This window comes from Mustela putorius, unplaced genomic scaffold, assembly GCF_011764305.1.
Source record: "Mustela putorius furo isolate JIRA1106 unplaced genomic scaffold, ASM1176430v1.1 tig00003875_pilon_pilon_pilon, whole genome shotgun sequence".
NCBI lineage: Eukaryota > Metazoa > Chordata > Mammalia > Carnivora > Mustelidae > Mustela > Mustela putorius.
This window is the reverse complement of record NW_025422026.1, coordinates 2,220,657-2,239,904: the sequence shown is the minus strand read 5'-3', so window position 1 is coordinate 2,239,904 and position 19,248 is coordinate 2,220,657. Positions and strand designations below refer to the sequence as shown.

At 53.1% G+C, this 19,248-nt stretch overlaps 1 protein-coding gene and 1 long non-coding RNA gene across 3 annotated transcripts; one reads left to right on the top strand and one right to left on the bottom strand.

Moving 5' to 3' along the window:
- The first annotated feature begins 1,935 nt into the window (after positions 1 to 1,935).
- Positions 1,936 to 15,053, top strand: LOC101680209. 2 transcript variants are annotated; one of them, XR_006602654.1, is made up of 3 exons: positions 1,936 to 2,026; positions 2,212 to 2,401; positions 14,858 to 15,053. It is a non-coding gene; the product is annotated as an uncharacterized LOC101680209 (long non-coding RNA). The 2 variants fall into 2 exon arrangements; XR_200283.3 differs by lacking the exon at positions 14,858 to 15,053 and adding an exon at positions 7,450 to 8,645.
- A 1,358-nt stretch (positions 15,054 to 16,411) lies between these two features.
- On the bottom strand, positions 16,412 to 18,149 carry TLNRD1 (talin rod domain containing 1). Its single transcript, XM_004763636.3, has one exon. The coding sequence runs from the start codon at positions 18,142 to 18,144 to the stop codon at positions 17,056 to 17,058; it is 1,089 nt and encodes a 362-aa protein (XP_004763693.1). The 5' UTR covers positions 18,145 to 18,149; the 3' UTR covers positions 16,412 to 17,055.
- Between the last annotated feature and the right edge of the window lie 1,099 nt (positions 18,150 to 19,248).

Here is a 19,248-nt window from a genome sequence, read left to right as displayed (position 1 = left end):
TTCCTCTGGCTACACAATGGAGAAGCTGAGTAATCCCGGAACCACTCAATGACAGGGACTAAGCTCACGGGGTTTTAAGGTCAGCTGAAACTCGACTGCCATATTTGTCCTTCCCCTTGGGCGAAGCCTCTCTGAGAAAACCCTGCTTTTCCAGAAAATCAGAGCTGGAGTCTAGGGCCCAGGCAGTTCCTGGCTGGCAGGTCTGGGCCGGGTGCTTCTCAGCTCTTCCCCGGGGTCAGGCAGCAGGACGACCGGGGTCAGAATGAGGCAATGCTGGCGAGGCAGCCGCCCCGGGGGCCAGCTAGCCTCTGCCCAGCGGCCACAGGGAGCCGGAGAGGAAGCGAGTCAGCGGAGGCAGGCAGTCATCGGTGTGCCGACAGCGGGAGTCCCAGCCAAGTCGGGGCCCCCCCGCGCAGATGACCCTCCCCCCAGTGTAAGGACAGGTGCCACACACGGGGCAGGGGAAACCCACGATGCTGCTCAGAAGGCCCACGCAGCAGGGGTGGGGAGGGGGAAGGATGGCAAGAGAGTTTCGGCTGCACCGTGCTTTCTCTGGGCGACCTTGGACAAACGGCTAGAAGCCTCAGGGACCCTGCCTCCTATCCGGAAAACGCTGGTACTGATGTCCATGCTTCAGCGCAGCGTGGTATGAAATGAGAATGTCTGCCAAGCGGCTGGCACACGGCAGGACTCAGGCAAGAGCTCATGCATTCGACAGGCTTGTAGGGACCCCGGCTGTATTGAGCTTTTTAACCCTCGATGTGCAAAACCTCCTCCAGGAGCTCTGCTTCCCGGGGTCCTCTGCACCTGTGCAATGTGGCAGGTGCGAGCAAAGACGTTATCCCAGGCGGGACGAGCTCCTCAGCGTTGGCCCCAGCAGCAGACTCCTGGAGGGGTTAGTCTCTCCCTAAACCTCTCCCCCATCACAAAGTCTCTTTAGCTGGAATCCCACCAACATGCTGGGGGTCCAGCATCCTCTTTTTCAACAGAAGCTCTTCTAGGAAGAGGAAGGGTCTGCTTGAGTCATTCAGAGACTATTGAGGAATCAGCAGTCTGCCACTATAAGGGGCTCAGGGTTTGGATCCGGAGCTGGAGGATGCAGCTAATTCAGGAGCTCAGAGCCCTTGGCGGACTGGACGGGGCAGGGGGTCAGCATGGGACACCTGAGGCCGTCCCCAGTAGGCCATGGGTAGTGCTTCCTTCAGAGCATGGACATTGGAACCACACTGTCCAGGCTCAAATCTAATTCTCATCCCTTAGCAGCTGTGACCTTGGGAGAGCTCTTTCGTCTCTCTGGGTCTCAGTCCCCAATCTGTAAAATGGGGATGATGATCCTAAGATCACGTCACGTAGACGAGATGCTTGGAACCGAGCCTGGAATGCAGTAAGCATCATGTTCCTGTTGGTTGTTACTAAGAAACTAGAGAACCCGGGACCAGGATGCTGAATTACAAAGAAGATGGTGCCAAAGGCAAATTTCTTCCATTTCCAAACTCGAGGTCCGGCCAGAGTCCCTTAAATCATCCCTGTGAACCGGTGACCTACGCTGGGGAAGCAACACCCACTGGGGTTCAGATGGGTGAGGGGACGCTCTTCCCTTAGACACGTGGCACCTAAGATTGAAAGCTCTGTGATCACAATTACCTGTCTAAAGAAACCTCACAAAATGCCCTTATTCCGACCTTGACCTCCGCCTTCAAACTCAAAAGACAAGAATTAGCTTATTTTGCTTTTCTTTGCATTTAGGCTATGACCTCACTTTCCCCGGGACGACACCCTAAAGCAGTTAATGTCCTTCTTTGAACTTCCAGTTCCTCCTCCGTCAAGCGGGGAGGAAACCCTCACCTCCCGCAGCCTGAAAAGGTTTGCATGAGATCACGTGGGTCATGAGTTCCGAGGTGCCTCCCACGGCTGGTGGGTTAGTTACACTGTTACCATTAACATCCTTTCTGATGCCAGACAAGTTTCTCCTCCTTGAAAAAGTTTCTCCCTTCCAAAGCTCTGCATTCCTCGGCTCCTCTTTGCGGTAAGCCGGGCCCAGCTCCGCCTGCACCGAGGTGCACCAAGGAGTCCCTGGGTAGAAATGGACGGGGCGGCCTCACTGCCTGCCGGCACGTCCCAGGGAAACTGTCCCAGATTGCTGGACGTAATTAGACATTTAAAAAAGGAAAGTATACACTCATGCTTACCCACACCCTCTGACTATTTAAGGGGCACAGAATGGCACCGCTAGAAACGACCTAATCTGATGACCTCATTTCAAGACAAGAACACCAAGGCCTCTCGGGGACACCTTGCCCAAGGTCACAGAGCAGGGCGAAGGTCAACTCAGACCAGACTCCTCCACTCCGGAATCCCACGGAGCGCTCAGACCTCCTCCTAGGAGTCCAAATCCCGGAAGGTATGTTGGAAACTACTTGTGGAGATAACCATAGTTGTCTTTCTCTCTCTCTCTCTCTTTTTAAGATTTTATTTATTAATTTGACAGACAGAAACACCGCAAGAGAAGGAACACAAGCAGGGGGAGTAGAAGCAGGAGAAGCAGGCTTCCTGCCCAACAGGGAGCCCCATGTGGGGCTCAATCCCAGGACCCTGAGATCCTGACCTGAGCCAAAGGCAAATGTTTAACAACTGAGCCACCCAGGTACCCCAATAGTTGTCTTTCTCGTTGAGGATAGAGCTACTCGTGTTTCTGTCTTATTCCCCAACCAGCCTCCAAGCTACTTGAAGGCAGGAACCAAGTTCAATCATTTCTTCACCAATGCCCTGTACTGCTGTGTGTTGCTAAGCCTAGAGACACTTTCTGTACAGTAATAAGAGAGCTTTAAATAAACCTGTTCACCTATTTCGACAAATCCATCCAAGGGGGTGATCAGAAATGTGGAGGGGAAAAACGTCATTCATAAAGATGCCCATGCAAATACTACTCATAAACGTAAACTACTGACAAAGCACAACTAAAGTGTCTAACTAGGAGGGAAGGACCAATTACACCTTAGTATACTTACGCGATGGCGTTGGATTGTATTTTAATAACATTTTAGTTAAGTTCAACCAAATGGGGAATGTTAACTTAAAAAGCAGGTTACAAAATAATCTTTTTAAACAATGAACTGTGTTAAAGAATATGTGTAGAGGGCGCCTGGGTGGCTCAGTGGGTTAAGCTGCTGCCTTCGGCTCAGGTCATGATCTCAGGGTCCTGGGATCGAGGCCCGCATCGGGCTCTCTGCTCAGCAGGGAGCCTGCTTCCCTCTCTCTCTCTCTCTCTGCCTGCCTCTCCATCTACTTGTGATTTTCTCTGTCAAATAAATAAATAAAATCTTAAAAAAAAAAAAAAAAAAAAAAAAAATAATATGTGTAGAAAAAAATACTTGAAAAGATACAGGCCACAAATTCAAGAGGGGTTATCCCTAGGGAGTGGGTCATAGGGGGATTTCTTTTCCTTAGGATCTTCAGATTTTTCTAAATTATCTACAGTGGGTCAACCTTTTACAACAGAAAAAAGAAGTTACTCTAAAAGTAACAATTCAGAAGCTGCTTTTTAAAAGAGTGTGTGCTTAGGTCCATAGAAGATCTCAGGGTACCAAGGAATTATTATCGTGACAGAGAAATTTATTTTGCCCAAAAGCTAGCTACTGGTCTATCTCAGCCACAGATCCCCATATAATGAGGGCACGTGACGACTTCCGACCAGTCACCTGTGTCCCAGAGCACTTGGTGCCATCTCTAGGCTAAATTGACCACAAACCAGCAGGCTAGCTCTCCGTTGCTGCAGGCACAGAGACCACGCATTCTGGAGAGTGTAGACAGCACCAGCCTTGGCACTGGGCTGACTGCATGGACCAGAGTGCTCCGTTCTTCCCCCTCATTTCATGCTGGACGTGTCGCGTGAGCAACAAGCTTCTGTGATTAGCTCACTCCGATCACCGGAACTCAATCCGGTACCTGGTCTGGTGGTTCTCAAATTTGGCCGATGACTTGAGGCCCAGTTTAAATCCCAGTGCCTGAGGTGTGCCAGGCAGTTGAGTCAGCCGCTCTGGGGGCAGGTCCCAAGCATCAGTGAATCCAGCATGTGGCCAAGGTTGAGAATCAGGGGTCTGCTTCTAGGGATTCTCAAAGTGTGGCCCCAACCAGCTGCAGCAGCAGACCTTGGAACTTTCTAGAAGGGTACATTTGCAGGCCCCACCCCAGACCTACTGACTCAGAAACTCCAGGGGTAGGTCCCAAGTTGTGTCAAGTAAGTCAGCCCTCCAGGTCATCCCAAGGCGTGCTCAAGTTTGAGAACCAGGGTCCTGGTTCTCTTGGCCTTGCGTGATACAGTCATAGGAACCCCTGTCGCTTGATCGAGGACAGGCTTCTTAATAAAGTTAGGAAAAGGCGTATTATAACGAGACACGGTACAGCTCCTGAAAATGCCTCTTTCCTTGGATTCACCTTCAAAAGTATTTTTACATCTGCTTTTCCAAAAATGATTGCGCTAACTCACACACATTGTGAAAGAGACACCATAGGAATCCAGACGCATCGTGGGCGGGCATGGCCAGCGGCTCTCAGACCTGGACGTTCTGGAGCACATGGTCATTTTGTTTCTAACATGGAAAGGACCAAAATAAGATGCAGGACCCATTCTCCAATGCGATGATACTTCGAAAACTTACAACAACTACCAGCTGACATGTTGTTTTTAGAAGATGATATTTTAACCCAGTAAAGAAGGATCTAATCTCAGAAAAAAGAAAGTCCGTGAAGGTCTCCGTCAGGGACCTTACATCTCACCATCTCTTTTTTCCCTTTTGCTCTGCCTGGTGAAACGTTTGTCACAGACAGGCCCTGGTCTTCAACCACCGAGCCACGGAGCTGGGTGACAGCGAAGGCCCGTGCTCGATTCCCCAGGACGTTACGTAATACTCAAAGCCTTCCAAAACGCACCAGAACTGAAACTTCCAGGCACTGCTGTAACCTTCAGCACCAAACTGTTACAACTCCCTCGGGACCTCTGTGCCCTGCAGGCTGGGAGGTTTAGCTCCTCCTGTCCTCAGTATGACTCTCCTATTTCCCAGTCTTCAATCCTGAACACAATGACAGGCCACAGCATGTCCTTAAGAATGGTCATCAGGAAGCCCCCATTTAAAAAGACAGAAGCCAGGGCCAGCCTGACTCACGCTTTCCCCAGGGCAACTCCACCACCACTCAGAGCAACAAAGTGCTTCTCTCCTAAGGGACAAGGAACTGGGCACAATCTCCATAATTTTTTGTCACATTCACTTATGAGTTGGCGGACTGCCTGGGAACCAACCAGGACGTCCTCCCTTTGGGGGCGGGCGAGGCCTGAAGTCAGTGCTCTGGAACAAGGTTATTAGTACAAAGGCAGAGGGCAGGCCAGCTGACCAAATTCAGCTGGCCTCGGGTCCAGGTTTCTCTTCCAATATGTTTTGCCCCAGAAAGCCCTAATTCTGAGCCTGGCGGGACAGGGCTCCTGGAACGCAGCTTCTCCTCTAGGAGCATTTGTTCTCTGAGCGGTGAGAGTGGGTCCTCTTTTCAACCATCCATGCCCAGCAGAAGAACAGGTTTCTGGGAGCCTCGGATTGGCTCCAGCACACTGAGGAGGACACACTCGATAGGAGGTCCGCTGCGGACGGGGTCAGGCAGTGAGCGGAGAAAGCGCTCCCCTAGGGGACATTAAAGGCAGTGTTGTTCGGAGAGGTCCGGGAGCTGATTCCAGCTGCCATGAGCTAATCTCTTCGAACAGGAAGCATTTCGGGGAGCATCTGGGGAGAGGGCAGGGAGGGGCAAAGACAAGCAGGCAGATTTTACCTCTCACACCTGCATTTCTGACCCCGGGGGAGTGGTGATCCCTCGTCGTGCGGGGAGAACAGGGCCCTAGATGGTGTCTCTGAGCCCCAACACAAGTTTGTGGGTGTGCTTAGAGGGGCCATGGAAACCATTATTCTTTTCGTCGAGGATTTCTTTCAAATCACAGGGTGAGAGAAGCTGGGTGGTCCCAAGCAAGGCCCCAGCCACACCCCAGGACTGCCAGCCCCCACCAACACTCTTCGGGTGCCTGGTCAGGGGACATGAGCAGCTCCGTTCGGTTTTTGTGGAACCTGTTACGGCCATTCCCCGTGGCCATGGGAACTCTATCCGCTTGTTACTCCATGGAAACCGGAATGTCGGGGCTGGAAGGAAAGTTAAATAATTAAGTAGATATAATGCCTTTGTTTAAAACAATGCCTTTAATTTGTTAAGATAACCATAATCTTGTATTTTTAGGTAGTGTCAACAATCAAAGGCAAGGAAATTTAAAAAAGCAAGAAAAACAAGTTTAGTGAAACTATTCTAACCGTAGGGATGAGATGGAAATCGAGCCCAGGGGCCCCAGTGCACATTTGCTGGGAGCTGGGCCTCCGGAGGGTTCTCATTCTCGTCTCCCCACTGAGATTTTGGCAGAGCGCCCCTTTCTCGTCCCCGAGGCTCCGGCTTCCAGTCCCAGGAGCCCCGGCGCGCTCAGCCCAGAGCTCAGCTCCCGGACACTATTACAACCCAAACCTGATTATGGAAAGTCATGAGTAATTTTTGCATTATAACAATTACGGGACTGAAAGCCAGGACTCCCTCCCTCGGTGAATTCTCACGCCGGCTTCAAGGACTCCCCAGGGAGGACAGTTCTCAGTCAGCTTGTGGGAAAAAGCCTCCCTTCCCGGGCCGGTGCTCCGTTTCCACCTCAGCCTCTGGGTCCAACACCACCCCGAGGAGGCTGAGGAGAATCACCACCAAACCGCCCTCCAGTCCCGCAGGTGAGGCCCCAAGGAAACCAGAGCACCCGAGAGAAGGAAGTTTGGTCCGGCAAGGGCCCCTCGAGGATCCCCCTTGGAATCCACCCAAATTTCCGGAAAGTCTTCAAAGAACCAGAAGGGTCAGAACAGAGCCATCCTGTAGCCCTGAGAGCCCCTCCTAGGCCCCTAGACACTGTTGGAGCTCAAGGGGTTAATAGTTGTTCAGGCGGATGAGACAGACATTCCCATGGGAGCCAGCAAAGTCCCATGCAGAGCGAGGTGGCCCACCAGGTTGGAGCACGGCTCGGGCTGGGGCCATGGAAGGTGAGGGCCACAGGCCCATCGAGGCCTGGTGCTGGCCTCTGGGTGCCCAGCCCAGAGGTATGCTGTTGGAACTCAATGAATGCATCGAAATACTGATTACCGGAAGTTGCAATCCGGGCCTGGCTGTGCTGCACCAAAGGCACCGGGAGGGAGAGAATGAGAGCCCGATGTGGGCGTGGGACCCAGGCTCCAGCCCGGGGGTCTCATTACAGACCCGTGTCCGGGTGAAGGCCAGCGAGGACCCGGGCTAGGGCCTGCACAGGGCAGCCGGGGCGAGGGGCAGGAGCCAAAGGCCCTAGAAAGGAGAATGGGAGAGAACGCGCTAACGGGGACCCTACATTTGTTCTTCCAGAAATGTTTATTGGGGTTTAGTGTGTTAGGCAACTGCATTCGTCACTGGAGAGAAAGAGAACTCGACCCCCCGAAAACGACAGAGACGGGGCCGTGGAGGAGTAAACAGAGAGTTATAACAACGTAAGTGCTACCGGCAGGCAAGTACTGGGTGCTCTAGGGATCGCAGGAGAAGCTGTCACCCAGGCTGAAGAGTGGGGGGAAGGGGGGGCAGGGTGCAGGAGGAGGGGTCCAAGGGACGCCCCATGCAAAAGCCTGGAGGTCAAGTGGGAGCGTGATAATGGAAGAAGTCTGCAGGTGTGACTTGGGCTGGAAGGTACTTCGCAGGGGCTGGGAGACCCCAGACGAGCGGGAAGCCTCTCCACCAGCAGTCCAACTTTCATCCTAAAGTCAGTGGGGCAGCCACGGACCCTGGGCAGATAACAAAGATGCTTGCGTTCTAGAAACTCAAGTACAGGTCACTTGGCAGAGCAGAGGTCGATCTTCTGCAAGCAGCATCCCGGATACCAGGGTCATGCAGCGGGTGGGAAACCCCTTGTCCGTGTGACCAGCTCTCCCTGACACTTGACAAGGGAACGCTGGGCATGCGGGGCCCCATTTAATTGGCCCAAGAGGGACTCAGTCTAATGGCTCATGGGAGGCTCGAGGGGGAACCCCCCCCCTCTGAAACTGTCCTACGAGTGAGGTTAAAAACAGATTTGGAGAGCACTGCCACCTTAAAGGGCAGACGGGTTCCATCCTAGAAATTCCTTCTTGCTGTCGTCTCGTGGGTGAGGACGCTGTGCTCCAACAGGAAGACCCCGATTCTCGACTGCACCCTGCTGCTTGCTGGCTTCGTGACCCAGGGGGGCTGGTCCCAGGGAGCAACCTCCTCTGTCACACGGGAGCACTCTCACAGCTGGAAGGGCTGCTTTGCAGACTAGGACACAACGTAAAGTTCCTACCCTACATCATAGGGGCTCAGAAAGTGCCAACTGTTGCTTTTCTTCCACTCACTTGGAAGGCTCCCAGTCCATCGGCCAGCCTGCGCTCCCACCGCAGGCATCTTCAGGTGGCCCAGCTCCACTCCCAGTGGCCCAGCTCCACTCCCGGTGGCCCACGGGATCCAAGAGCCCGGCCCAGGAGCGCTCTGCAGGCAAGCTGTCCTCACTGGCCGCACGCGGGGCTCCTGGTCCAAGGCCAGACGAACAACCTGAATGGGGGAGGGGGGGTGACGGGGGGGGGGCAGGGAAGAAAGCTGCTTCCTGGAGGGCAGACACGCCCAGTCACAGCCTTACATGCTGCAGCAACTCCATTCAAAATTAACGAGTGAAAAGAAAATGACCCCCGGGCCTTGGAATCAAGCCCACTCTTTAAGGCACCTGAAATCCCTGCACCTGAACACGTCCCTCCGGCCACCCAGAAAAGAGATTCAGTGAAACCCCTCGTTAAGTTACACGCATTCACCTGGCACAAAGGGTGGGAAAGACCAGTTCTGAGACCAACAGCCTTCCTGGGCATCAAAAAGAACAGATCCACTTGATCAAATCCAGGAACTACAAGGTCCCTAAAAGCCAAAGACCCAGACTAGAGCATCCTCATGAACATAACATTCTGGTGCTCATCTGTGTCTCCCCTCATTTGTCCTACCATCTGTGCTACCCTCGAAGCTCAGCTCCACGGTCCCAGCTCCTCGTACCGAATCAGCCTTATGAAAAATGTCTGTTGGAAACCACCGGAGAATCTAGGGGGAGGCTCCTGAAATCACAGTGTCCCGAGGCCGTGTCAGGTAATCAGTACCCTGTACTCCTTGTGGCCCTCGGGACCCATTCTCTTCTCAGCCAGAAAGCAGTGAGCCCCAGGAACAACATAGGAGGAGCAGTTGGAGTCAGACAATCATGAAGTCCTTCAAAAAGTCGATATGAACTCCCGACACTGCAGCATTGGCTTCTCAAACCACGAAGATGTTTTGAGAAACATCCAGGCTCTCGGCCCTGTGATCTGACAATTCACACAAGTAGAAACCATATGGAATTTCATGGACACGTCTACATGGGAGAAGATCAAATAGACTTTCATGTGTAACATACATGAAAGACCTTTTCCTGTGGCATTTGCAATGAATGATCCTCATTGGTCCAAGAAGGAATCGGCCCCCGTGAGCCCAAGGCCATTTACCATAACCAAAGGGGAAGGCGCCCTGGGAAGTCATGGTGGGGCTCACTCACTCCTCCTGGCGTCCCACGAGCTCTCTGAAAGCCACGTGTTACCAGACCTGCATTTTTTGCGAGGGAACGCAGAGGTAACACAGAAGGATGGCGCACCCAGAAAACATCTCTGTTGGAAGACAGCGTCTCAAGTCAATCTTGAGGACAACAAAGGATGGAACTTCTTAGTATTGTTGCTAAAAATATCCGTGTGGCTTTGGGTCATTCCTCCTAAATACGCAGATATAAAGAACCTGCCTAAGCCTGTCCCTGATGCCTAGTAAGTGTTTGCTAAATCAGAAATGTTTCACCATCAGACTTGCCAAACCTGACACTGTTCTAGGCCCAACTAAAAATATAATGTCATTATCAGCCTGCTTGACCCTCTGTGACGGCCCTCATCGGTTATCTGTAGGGCTCTGACAGGTGTTCCCCAGCTGCCCAGGCTCAAGAAGCCCTACTGAAGTCCAAAATGGCCAGTGTTTCTGGAAACACGTGGGCAAGAAGCTTTGGGTGAGCTCCAGAGAAAGGTGTTAGAATGGAACCACCTAGAAGAATGCCTCTTTAAAACCTCAGTTCTGGGTGTAGTATCGGTGCAAAAGCTCCTCTCTTTTTGTCCTACATGATCAGAGACATGGGGGCTGAGCCAGACTGGGTTTAGAGCCATGTCTCAGGGACTCTCCCTGGTCAGGAGCCACATCGGACTCACAGCCAGAGTGCAGACTCCACTTAAAGAGCTGTTATCTTGGAAGATGTGGGGCAGTAAAGTGTCCATCGTCGAGATGGATGATGTACAAGATGATCTCTTGTCAGTTCAATGGACAACGGTCCACACCATCACTAACACAAAATGCCCACACACCTTACAAATTAGATTCCAATGATAAGACCAGAGTTATATTTACACGTTTAGACATATCTGTATCATGGGACTTGCAAGAGAAAGAACGGGCAGGGAGAACCTGGCCTCCAAGGAAATCTTTATACCAAAATCCTGTCCATAGGGAGGTGCTCAGATGGCTTGCCGGTTAATTTTAGAACAGGAAGCAGAAGGTCATCTAACTAAAAGCTAAGCCGAAATGGCAAGGGTGTCAGTCAGAACTGAGTGGCCCAGGTTCCCTAGGGCACATCTCAAATTTCTGGAGGCGAGACGTTGGTCGGGGTCTCCAAAAAAGTTGACTGATGGGGCATCTGGCTGGCTCTGTCGGCAGAGCCTGAGACTTGATCTCAGGGTCGTGAGTTCGAGCCCTACACTGGCATAGAGTCTCCTTAAAATAAAACACTCCTAAAAAAAAAAAAAAAACTGACTGATAATATAAGCAAAGCAATTAATTAGTAATTTTTCACTTGATCGGTGTCCTGAGTACGGCCTGAAATCCAGGCAAAGGAGAACACAGTCAGAAACCCATGAACCCTTAGTCGGTGCCCTAACTTCCAGGAGTGCACAGGACAGCCCACTTGGTAACTGAGCACCAAGCATATCCATGTCCCTTCTGAAACATAGGATTTTAAAAGCTCCCTGTCTGTGCCCTGCTTCTGCATCACTCAAATACATGTAGCTGTGAATACTTAAAAGTTGAACATCGGTAAGTGGGTTCTTTTTTTTTAAGTGGGTTCATTTTTAAATTAGGCTAACAAATCTAAATGAGCATTCAAATTCCTCCCTGGACTCTGAAATTGACTGCTATTGTGGTTTTTAAGAATGTCATGCGGGCCGCCTGGATGGCTCAGTGGTTAAGCGTCTGCCTTCGGGTTGGGTCATGATCTCGGGGTCCTGAGACAGAGCCCCGCATCGGGCTCCCTGCTCCGTGGGAAGCCTGCTTCTCCCTCCCCCACTCCTCCTATTTGTATTCCCTCTCTCACTGTGTCTCTCTCTCTAATAATAAATGAAATCTTAAAAAAAAAAAAAAAAAAGAACTTAATGCAATGTTTCGGGGAGCCGGGGCAGGTGGGCCACCCAACATAAGAGAGGAAGAGGTAGGGCCATGCTCTTTATCTTTGGGATATTATGGAGCCTGTCACAGGGTATCTGCTGGGTCAGATGAAGGGTTTGGGGGCAGGGGGAGGTAAGATTATTGGGGGAAACTGACTTTAACACAAAGGGTTTGAGATCATACTCCCGGTGACCTCATGGAGTGGGGTAGTCAGTGGAGCCCGTCACAGCCTCACACGTCATCGGAATTCATCATTCATACGTAACTCTCACGACAGGAGAACAGAAGCACAAACGCTTACGTGACATGCACAGTAACAGCCGCCTACCTTGCCCAAGACTGCTCTAAGGACCCAGTTACATAACACATGCGAAGGCGCTAACCGTAACCGCCTAAGCTCCCCACAGTAAAGAACAGCCCGCAGCCTCTACCTTTGTCTCCTGCAACAGTGCTTCTCAAAGTCAACGTGCCCAGAAACCATCTGGAGACCTTGCCCAAGAGCACAGTCCCACCGGGTAGGTCTGGGTTGGGGCCAAGACTGCACTATCCCCCCAGCTCCTGGGCAATGCTCCCTCGTGGGGACGGAAGCTGTGAGAGATCATCCCAATTCTCGGGGCATGACGGCCGTGAGGGACCTACTTCCTGAGCGTCTTGTAGACTTGGTCATCCCACAAGTCCGCCTGCCTCATTGGGTTCTGAATCGAGTCCTTGAAATTCAGTAGCAAAGCGCTCTTTCTCGGACAGTCCGAGAAGGAAGGGGTGTCTGTCTGTCCCATGTTTGAGGACTAGAGACAACAACGTGCATGAGCGCGAAGAGCCAACTGGCCAGTCCACTGCTCTGTGACTCCGGCCTATCTCAAAGGGGGCTGGAGGAGGGGCGGACTCTGTCCTTGTCAACGTACCCAGGCGAGAGAAAAACCTGCTCGTTCCAAATTGGCAGGAGAGACTACATTACCTTCTCAATCTGAAGAAAAGGACTCAAAAGATCCAGGAGGGGAAGAAACAAACAAGCAAACAAACAAATACCGGAGCAAATAGGAAAGTTGCGGAAATGCTGTGTTCCCGCCTGATTCAGAAGCACCCGGGTCTCCCGGGGTCGGCAAGGGAGAAAAGGGAACCGGCAGCTCTCCAGGGCAGGTGAGCCTCAGCATCACGGGGCTGGACAAAATTCAGACCGCTCTGCCGCCGGAGCTTCTGATCGATCAGGGCTGGGATAGGGCCTGGAATCTACGCAGGGGGCGACACCGTGGCTCACAGGTCGCTGTGTCCCCACCCCCCACCCCCCAGGGTGCAGCACAGTGCCCAGTACACACTGCTGGTCCCCAGCAAGGATTTGCCCGTTCTCACTTTCCCTCCCAGAAACGATTTACTCCTTGTGTACAGATACTTGCCGCAAGCATCTCGTACATGTGTTCACTTCAAGAACCCGCCACACATGTCCCAGGCATGCCAGCCCCTGGCCTAAAGGGCTGTACCGTTCAATGAAATCAATGCCTATCAAGGACGCCGTATCACCCTTTTCCCGCATCCTACCTGGACCGCCAGTGTCTCAGCCTTCTCTATCACTAAAATGGAAACAGACAACTCACCTGCCCAAAGGACCGTAGAAAGAAAGACCTGCCTAGGTAAAAACAGGCCAATTCAATTCACACATACTCAAGCAAAAAAAAAAAAAAAAAATTTTAATCAAGACAGGAATTTGCCAAGAGTGCTCACGAATGTCTGTGTCCGCCCTGGAAACCCAGAGATGGTGCTGGACCAAGCTGTGGTCCCACGGCAGAAAGCATAGGGAAGGCTGCAGGCTTCTCCCCCGACTCCGAGCTCCGTACCAAGCAGAACCCAGAAGGGGCGGCGGCAGACGTTTTTCAAAATCTCTGCCTGATCTGCACGTTACCATAGTCACATTCATTCTGAAAAACAGGTGCTTCTGTTAAAATTAGCTGTTTCAGACTGTCAAGTGCGTTAGCTCCCTATGCCAGGTTTAAAAAGAAAATACTCACAAAATAACCAGTCAGACGTAACTGATGCTTCCACAGCCACAGTCTTTTTTTTTTTTTTTTTTAAAGATTTTATTTATTTATTCGACAGAGAGACATCACGAGTAGGGAGAGAGGCAGGCAGAGAGAGGAGGAAGCAGGCTCCCTGCCGAGCAGAGAGCCCGATGTGGGGCTCGATCCCAGGACTCTGGGATCATGACCTGAGCTGAAGGCAGAGGCTTTAACCCTCTGAGCCACCCAGGCGCCCCCACAGCCACAGTCTTTAGATTTTTTTGAGAAACATGACCCTGAATTAGAAATAACTCAGGTGACGAGGAGGATGGGGTAGGGAAGAATGCACACACACAACACACACACACACACCACACACACCTTCTACATTTCCCAAAATCAACCCATAACGAATAAGAGAAAAAGGCCAAGTTTAAAACAGCTGAGGAAAGACAGAGCTCTTTTCTAGTTAAGTCTTGTGTTTGAAAGCCTTTTGTCCCATTTACTTGGGTTCACTGTCATAAATAATGGCTTTTGTTCCACAACTTAGCCATAATGATTTCCTTCTCTCCTGACCAAAGGAAGGTTTTCGACATCCCCAGTCAGGATGGTGCCCATTAAGCCTAAGTAAGAAAACTCGCCCTAGGAAATCAAAAGAGCCTAAAGATTGAGGTCTTAAATTAACTCTAATGTAGTTTAATTTAAAAAAAATAAATAAATAATCAGGCCACTCTGATTTTATTCCTGGAACTTAGTATCTCTGCTGACCTTATTAAGCCCTGTGAACTAGGTCTGAGATGCTCCTTTTTAAAAATCAAGGCTATTTCAAAAACAAGTTTAGCCAGCTGGTGCACCAGAAACTAAAATGTCAAATAAAATGTCAAAGGCCTGGGCCCAGACCCCTTGCCTAGCGAAGCAACATAGATACACAGAAATGCTATACGCGCCTCAATCTGGTCTCCTCCGCCCTGCTGAACAAAGTACAAGAATCCATTCCAAGCCACCTGCTGGAAGAAAAATCCTACTCTTAATCTTAGAGACAGAGGCAGGGGGAGAAGGATGTTAAAACACTACCGAAACTTTTAACAACTTCAGAGGACAGAGAGTTTGAATATTACAAGTCAGTATCTTTAATACACAGAAGTGTGAAGAGCCAGGATCGGTTGGCTAAGACAAAAAGAAGTTTCAAAATTAATTTGGTGGCAAGCTAGTTAACTTCATCCAAGTAGATAAGGAAGACTAATTTTTTTCTCTTTCTTTTTTTTTTTTGGCATGCACTGTCCTGAAAATTGCTTCTGCAGAAGGAATGAGTCCAAGGAACAATTGGCAATCATTTTCGTCTTCATCAAACACCAAATTTACAGATTCCTGGCCCTAATTTTATTTTACTTTGTTCCTTTCGGTTTACTCTTTGTGATCTACATAGGCTAAAGGAACATCTATAATTAGAAACTCTCTGTATAATTACTTATGTATATGCAATAAATAAGAGGAACAAATCCCAAATGCAAGCACGATTGTCATTGGTACTGGGTTATGTTTCCTCCCCCCAAATAGTTTCTGAATCTGACTGACCCAGACTAAAGGGTTGGGGGGTAGAGGACGAAACATTCTCAAGGTCGTTGTCATTTTTTAAATTAAAAAAAAATTTTTTTTTAATCTACCAGGCCCTAGGAGAGAAACAACAGCTCCCTTGACTGTTTCTAAGAAATGTATGTGCACTACCGCTTTAAGACTTTTCCAAACATCAAATTCAGAGCAGCTCCCCGATCCTACTCTGACCCAACACAGGTTTAAAGATGCTTTACATGTTGAATACGTTGTTCCTGTAATAAACAGAGCTAGTCGAGTAAAACAGTCAATAGGACTTTCTTATATGTTACAGTGAAAAACACTTTCTTCTCAGAGCCTCGGGAACTACCAAGGTTCCGGCACAACAGATCAGACGAATTGTAAACTGAGCAAATTTAAAGCGTGTTTGGGTTTTTATCCATGTGGCTCTCCCAGGGCAAGCCCTGCGAAGAAGAATGTTAAACTTTCAGCGGGAAAACGTCCCAAACTTAACAAGTTTCAGTAAAACTATACACTTCTCTCTCCCCAATTTTCTTTTTTAACTGTCTCCAGAAAGGACAAACTCCCTTAAAATAACTCCAAACGTCAGTTAACAAAGCCTTTTTCCAATATGAAACCAACCAGAGCAGATCTTAGATCAAGGTCACGGAAATCAGCCCTTTGCCTGCAACCACGCTGTGGCTCTAGAAGGTTCCTACCACTTTCCAGAACACCCCTCCCTCCCTTAAACAGTCTGGAACCCTGCGAACTTCTTCCTACAATCACAAGTGACTGGGTCCTGTGCGAAGAGACCTGCCCACATAAAAGAGGCCGCAAAGTCTCCTGAAGGTCCTTGCTTATATATAGCCCAGTTTCCCGCTCCAGCGACCAGCTCCCCTGACCTGGCACGGGTGGGGTACCACGCAGGATTAGGAAGGGCCCAAATCTGAAAGAGACAGGCAGAATACCAACCAGACCCCGGTCAGCCTGACCCACTGTCCATCAGGACAGACAGCAGTGGGACACAAGGGTGGGGCTTAAGTACTTTCCAGGAGAAACCAGATGCAAGACCAAACTCCACTTGCCAGCCCAACCCCCCGCATGGTACCTACTGCCAATCATTCATTCCCCTGGCACCTCTCCAAGAACAGTGTTCTCCAATTCGAGGCTGCTCAGAGAGATCACCCTCGAGGAAAAAGGGAGACAGGGCTAAGGCGGGGAGACACTGCTACCCCCTCCGGGGACCCATGCAGCATGCAACATTATTACAATTATTGAAAATCAACAATAATTGCAAAGGGCCATCTGAGAAACATAACATTTTAATAAATGAAATAAATACTCCAGTACATGCAAGGTAAAAACTTGACATGGGGGTGGGGGGTGGGCAAGGGCAGGGGGGAATCACTCTATAGTGTAAATTAAAAAATAAAACACACACTCACAGTAGCTTTCCCCCCATTTGCAAATCACATGGCAAAGTCATACTCTTTCCACACCAAGTATACGCCTAATCCAACACGATTGCTTAAAAAAAAAAAAAAAAAAAGGTAGCTACATCCATGTCTAAGGAGTGAAAACTGAGGTAACCTTTCTTTTAATTAGGAAAAAACAGAAAACAGAAAGAAAAAAAAAAGGACCCCAAAAGAAACAAACCCATGACCTCCTTCCTGCCCAATTGGTAAGAAAATTTAGTGGAGGAACTCCAGAAGAGGGGCCGGGGCTGGGTGCCACCTCCGGGTCCCTGCTGGGTGTGCGTAGGTGGGCAGTGGGTCCCCCCGCGCCCACGAGTGTCGTCGGAGCGCATGGCCCCGCTCTCTGGAAGGTTCCTCTGGAGCATCCGACATGGAGGGGGGGCTTCCCCTGGGATTTCTTTGGTATACATGGAGAGGGGCAGACAGTAAGTATCTTCCTCTAGTCTGGGGTGGAAGAAAGAAGGGGGCGGGTGCTAATTCACAGAATTGGAATTCACTGGCGGTAAAGTCCTGGGCGAAGACCTCTCCCGTAAAGCCTGAGATAGCAGGGTGCAGCCTTCAGACACGGCGCAGGCCGAGTTCCTCAGCCTCTCCCTGTGGTCCGACATCTTGGCGCCCCCGTCGGGGTGCTGCGCCAGATCCCTGAGGCACTGGGTCAGGAGCACGCAGGCCGACACCACGCTCATGGCGCCGCCCAGGATGGCGGTCTGCACCGCCTTGCCCTCGGCGCTCACGGCCGCCGCGCGACCCAGGAACTGCGGCTCGGTGGCGAAGCCCACCAGGGCGCTCACGGCCTGCACCAGCGGCCCGCTGAAGAGCGCGCAGCGGCTGCGGGCCAGCTCGCTGGGCGCCGCCTTCACCTCGCGCACGCAGGCCAGCAGCGCCGACGCACTCGTGCTCATGCACTTGACGCCCAGCTTGAACTGCTCGCGGGAGAAGCGGTCCCGGGACTTGTCGCTGGCCAGGGCGCACGCGTCCGTCAGGAACTTGAGGTTGCGCGACAGGCCCTGCGACACCTCCAGCAGCAGCTGCGGCGTCATGTCGGCCAGCGGGGTGGCGCGCAGCACGGCGCAGCCCTGCTCCACCTCGTGGCGGCAGCGCGTCACGCGGTAGCGATCCACCAGGCCCGGCTGGGCGGGCTGCGCGCCCGGCGTGGCCACCGCCGCCAGGTAGGCCGCGTGGGCGGAGCACTCGGTCAGCGACACCACCAGGTCGCCCAGCTCCACCAGGCTGTCCCCGGCCTCCCCGAAGCGGCCCATGTTGAGCTGGCTCTGCACGTCGTGGGTGAGGATGGAGAGCCCCTTGGTGCGCGCGATGATCGTGTCCCGGCACTGCTCGAAGGACTCGGCCCCGGCGCAGGAGGAGGCGGGGCCCTCGAAGAGCACGGGCCGCGCCTCGCTCGACAGCAGCAGCAGGTCGGCCACCAGCTGCATCTTGCCTTTGCAGTGGTCGCAGACGGACACCAGCCTCTTCCGCGGCTGCGAGCAGGCCGCCCCGACGGCGCTCGCAGGAGCCGGAGAAGCCGCCTCGCCAGTGGGCTTCCCAGCGCTGCCGCTAGCCATCGCGCCCGGGGGGCACTGGCATGCCGCTGGGGATCCCGCTACCGCCGCCGCTGCCACTGCCGCCGCCCCCGCGGCCGTCGCGACTCAGCTGGCCAGGGCCGCGGTGCCTTCCCCGCACCATCATGCCATCCACCGCGCCGGGCGGAGGGCACTGGGCTGCTGCGGCTGCCGGAGCCCGAGCGGCGGCGGCGCGGGGCGGGCCCGGGGGCCAGAGGACGCAGGAGGTTCTTCGGGGCGCGGGGAGGGGCTGCAGCGTTCGGCCTCCTGGAGGGCTTGCAGGAACCATGAACCGGGCACAGCAAACTCACGGAGCGCGCTCCTCGCCGCCGGGCTGCCAGGAAAGTCCCTTCTGCTGGGCCGCCGTCGCCGCCAACGCCGCCGCCGCCTTCCTGGGCATGGCCCGGCCCGGCCGGAGCGGGAGGGCGGGAGGGGGGGAAGCTGGGAGTTGTCCTTCCTTCCTTCCTTTCTTTGAAATCAAAATCCCTTCCTCGGGGAGGAGCGCGGGCGGCGGCTCGGGCGGGCTCTGCTGTCAGCCACCTCGGGCTCGGCGGCGCACGTGGGCTTCAGGCGCCCTGACCCCGCCGGGCGGCACTTGCCCGCGACGGCGGCCGGGGCTGGCGCCGCGGGGCGCGCATCTCCTGCCCCCTGCTCTCGGGAAGCGGCGCCGGCGGCGGCAGAGCCGAGGGTGTGGCCGCTGCTGGCGCGGCCGCGCCGAGTCAGAGTCGGGCGGGAGGCTGCACTGATTGCGCACAGCGGCCGCCCCGCTCGCGCGCTCGCCCGCCCGCCACGCCCGGGCGCGCCGGCCACCGCGGCCGCCCCTTCCCGCCTCGCCGGCTCACAGCGCGCGGCCCGGCGCCGAGGCGGCACGCCCTCCCCGACCGCGCGCCCCGCGGCCGGCCGCTGGCTGTGGGCGCGAGTCCATCCCGGTCGCCTGGTCGCCTGGGGCCCGCGGCGGCTGAGCTCTCCCGAGACCCCGGGCCCTGCGCATCGGACGCCCGGCGCGCGTCTCCCCGGCGGCCGCGCCAACTCAGAAGGTCCCCGCGGCGCGGCGGCCACCCGCCCGGGCCCCGGCTCCTGCCATCTTCGTCAACCTCCAACTTCCGA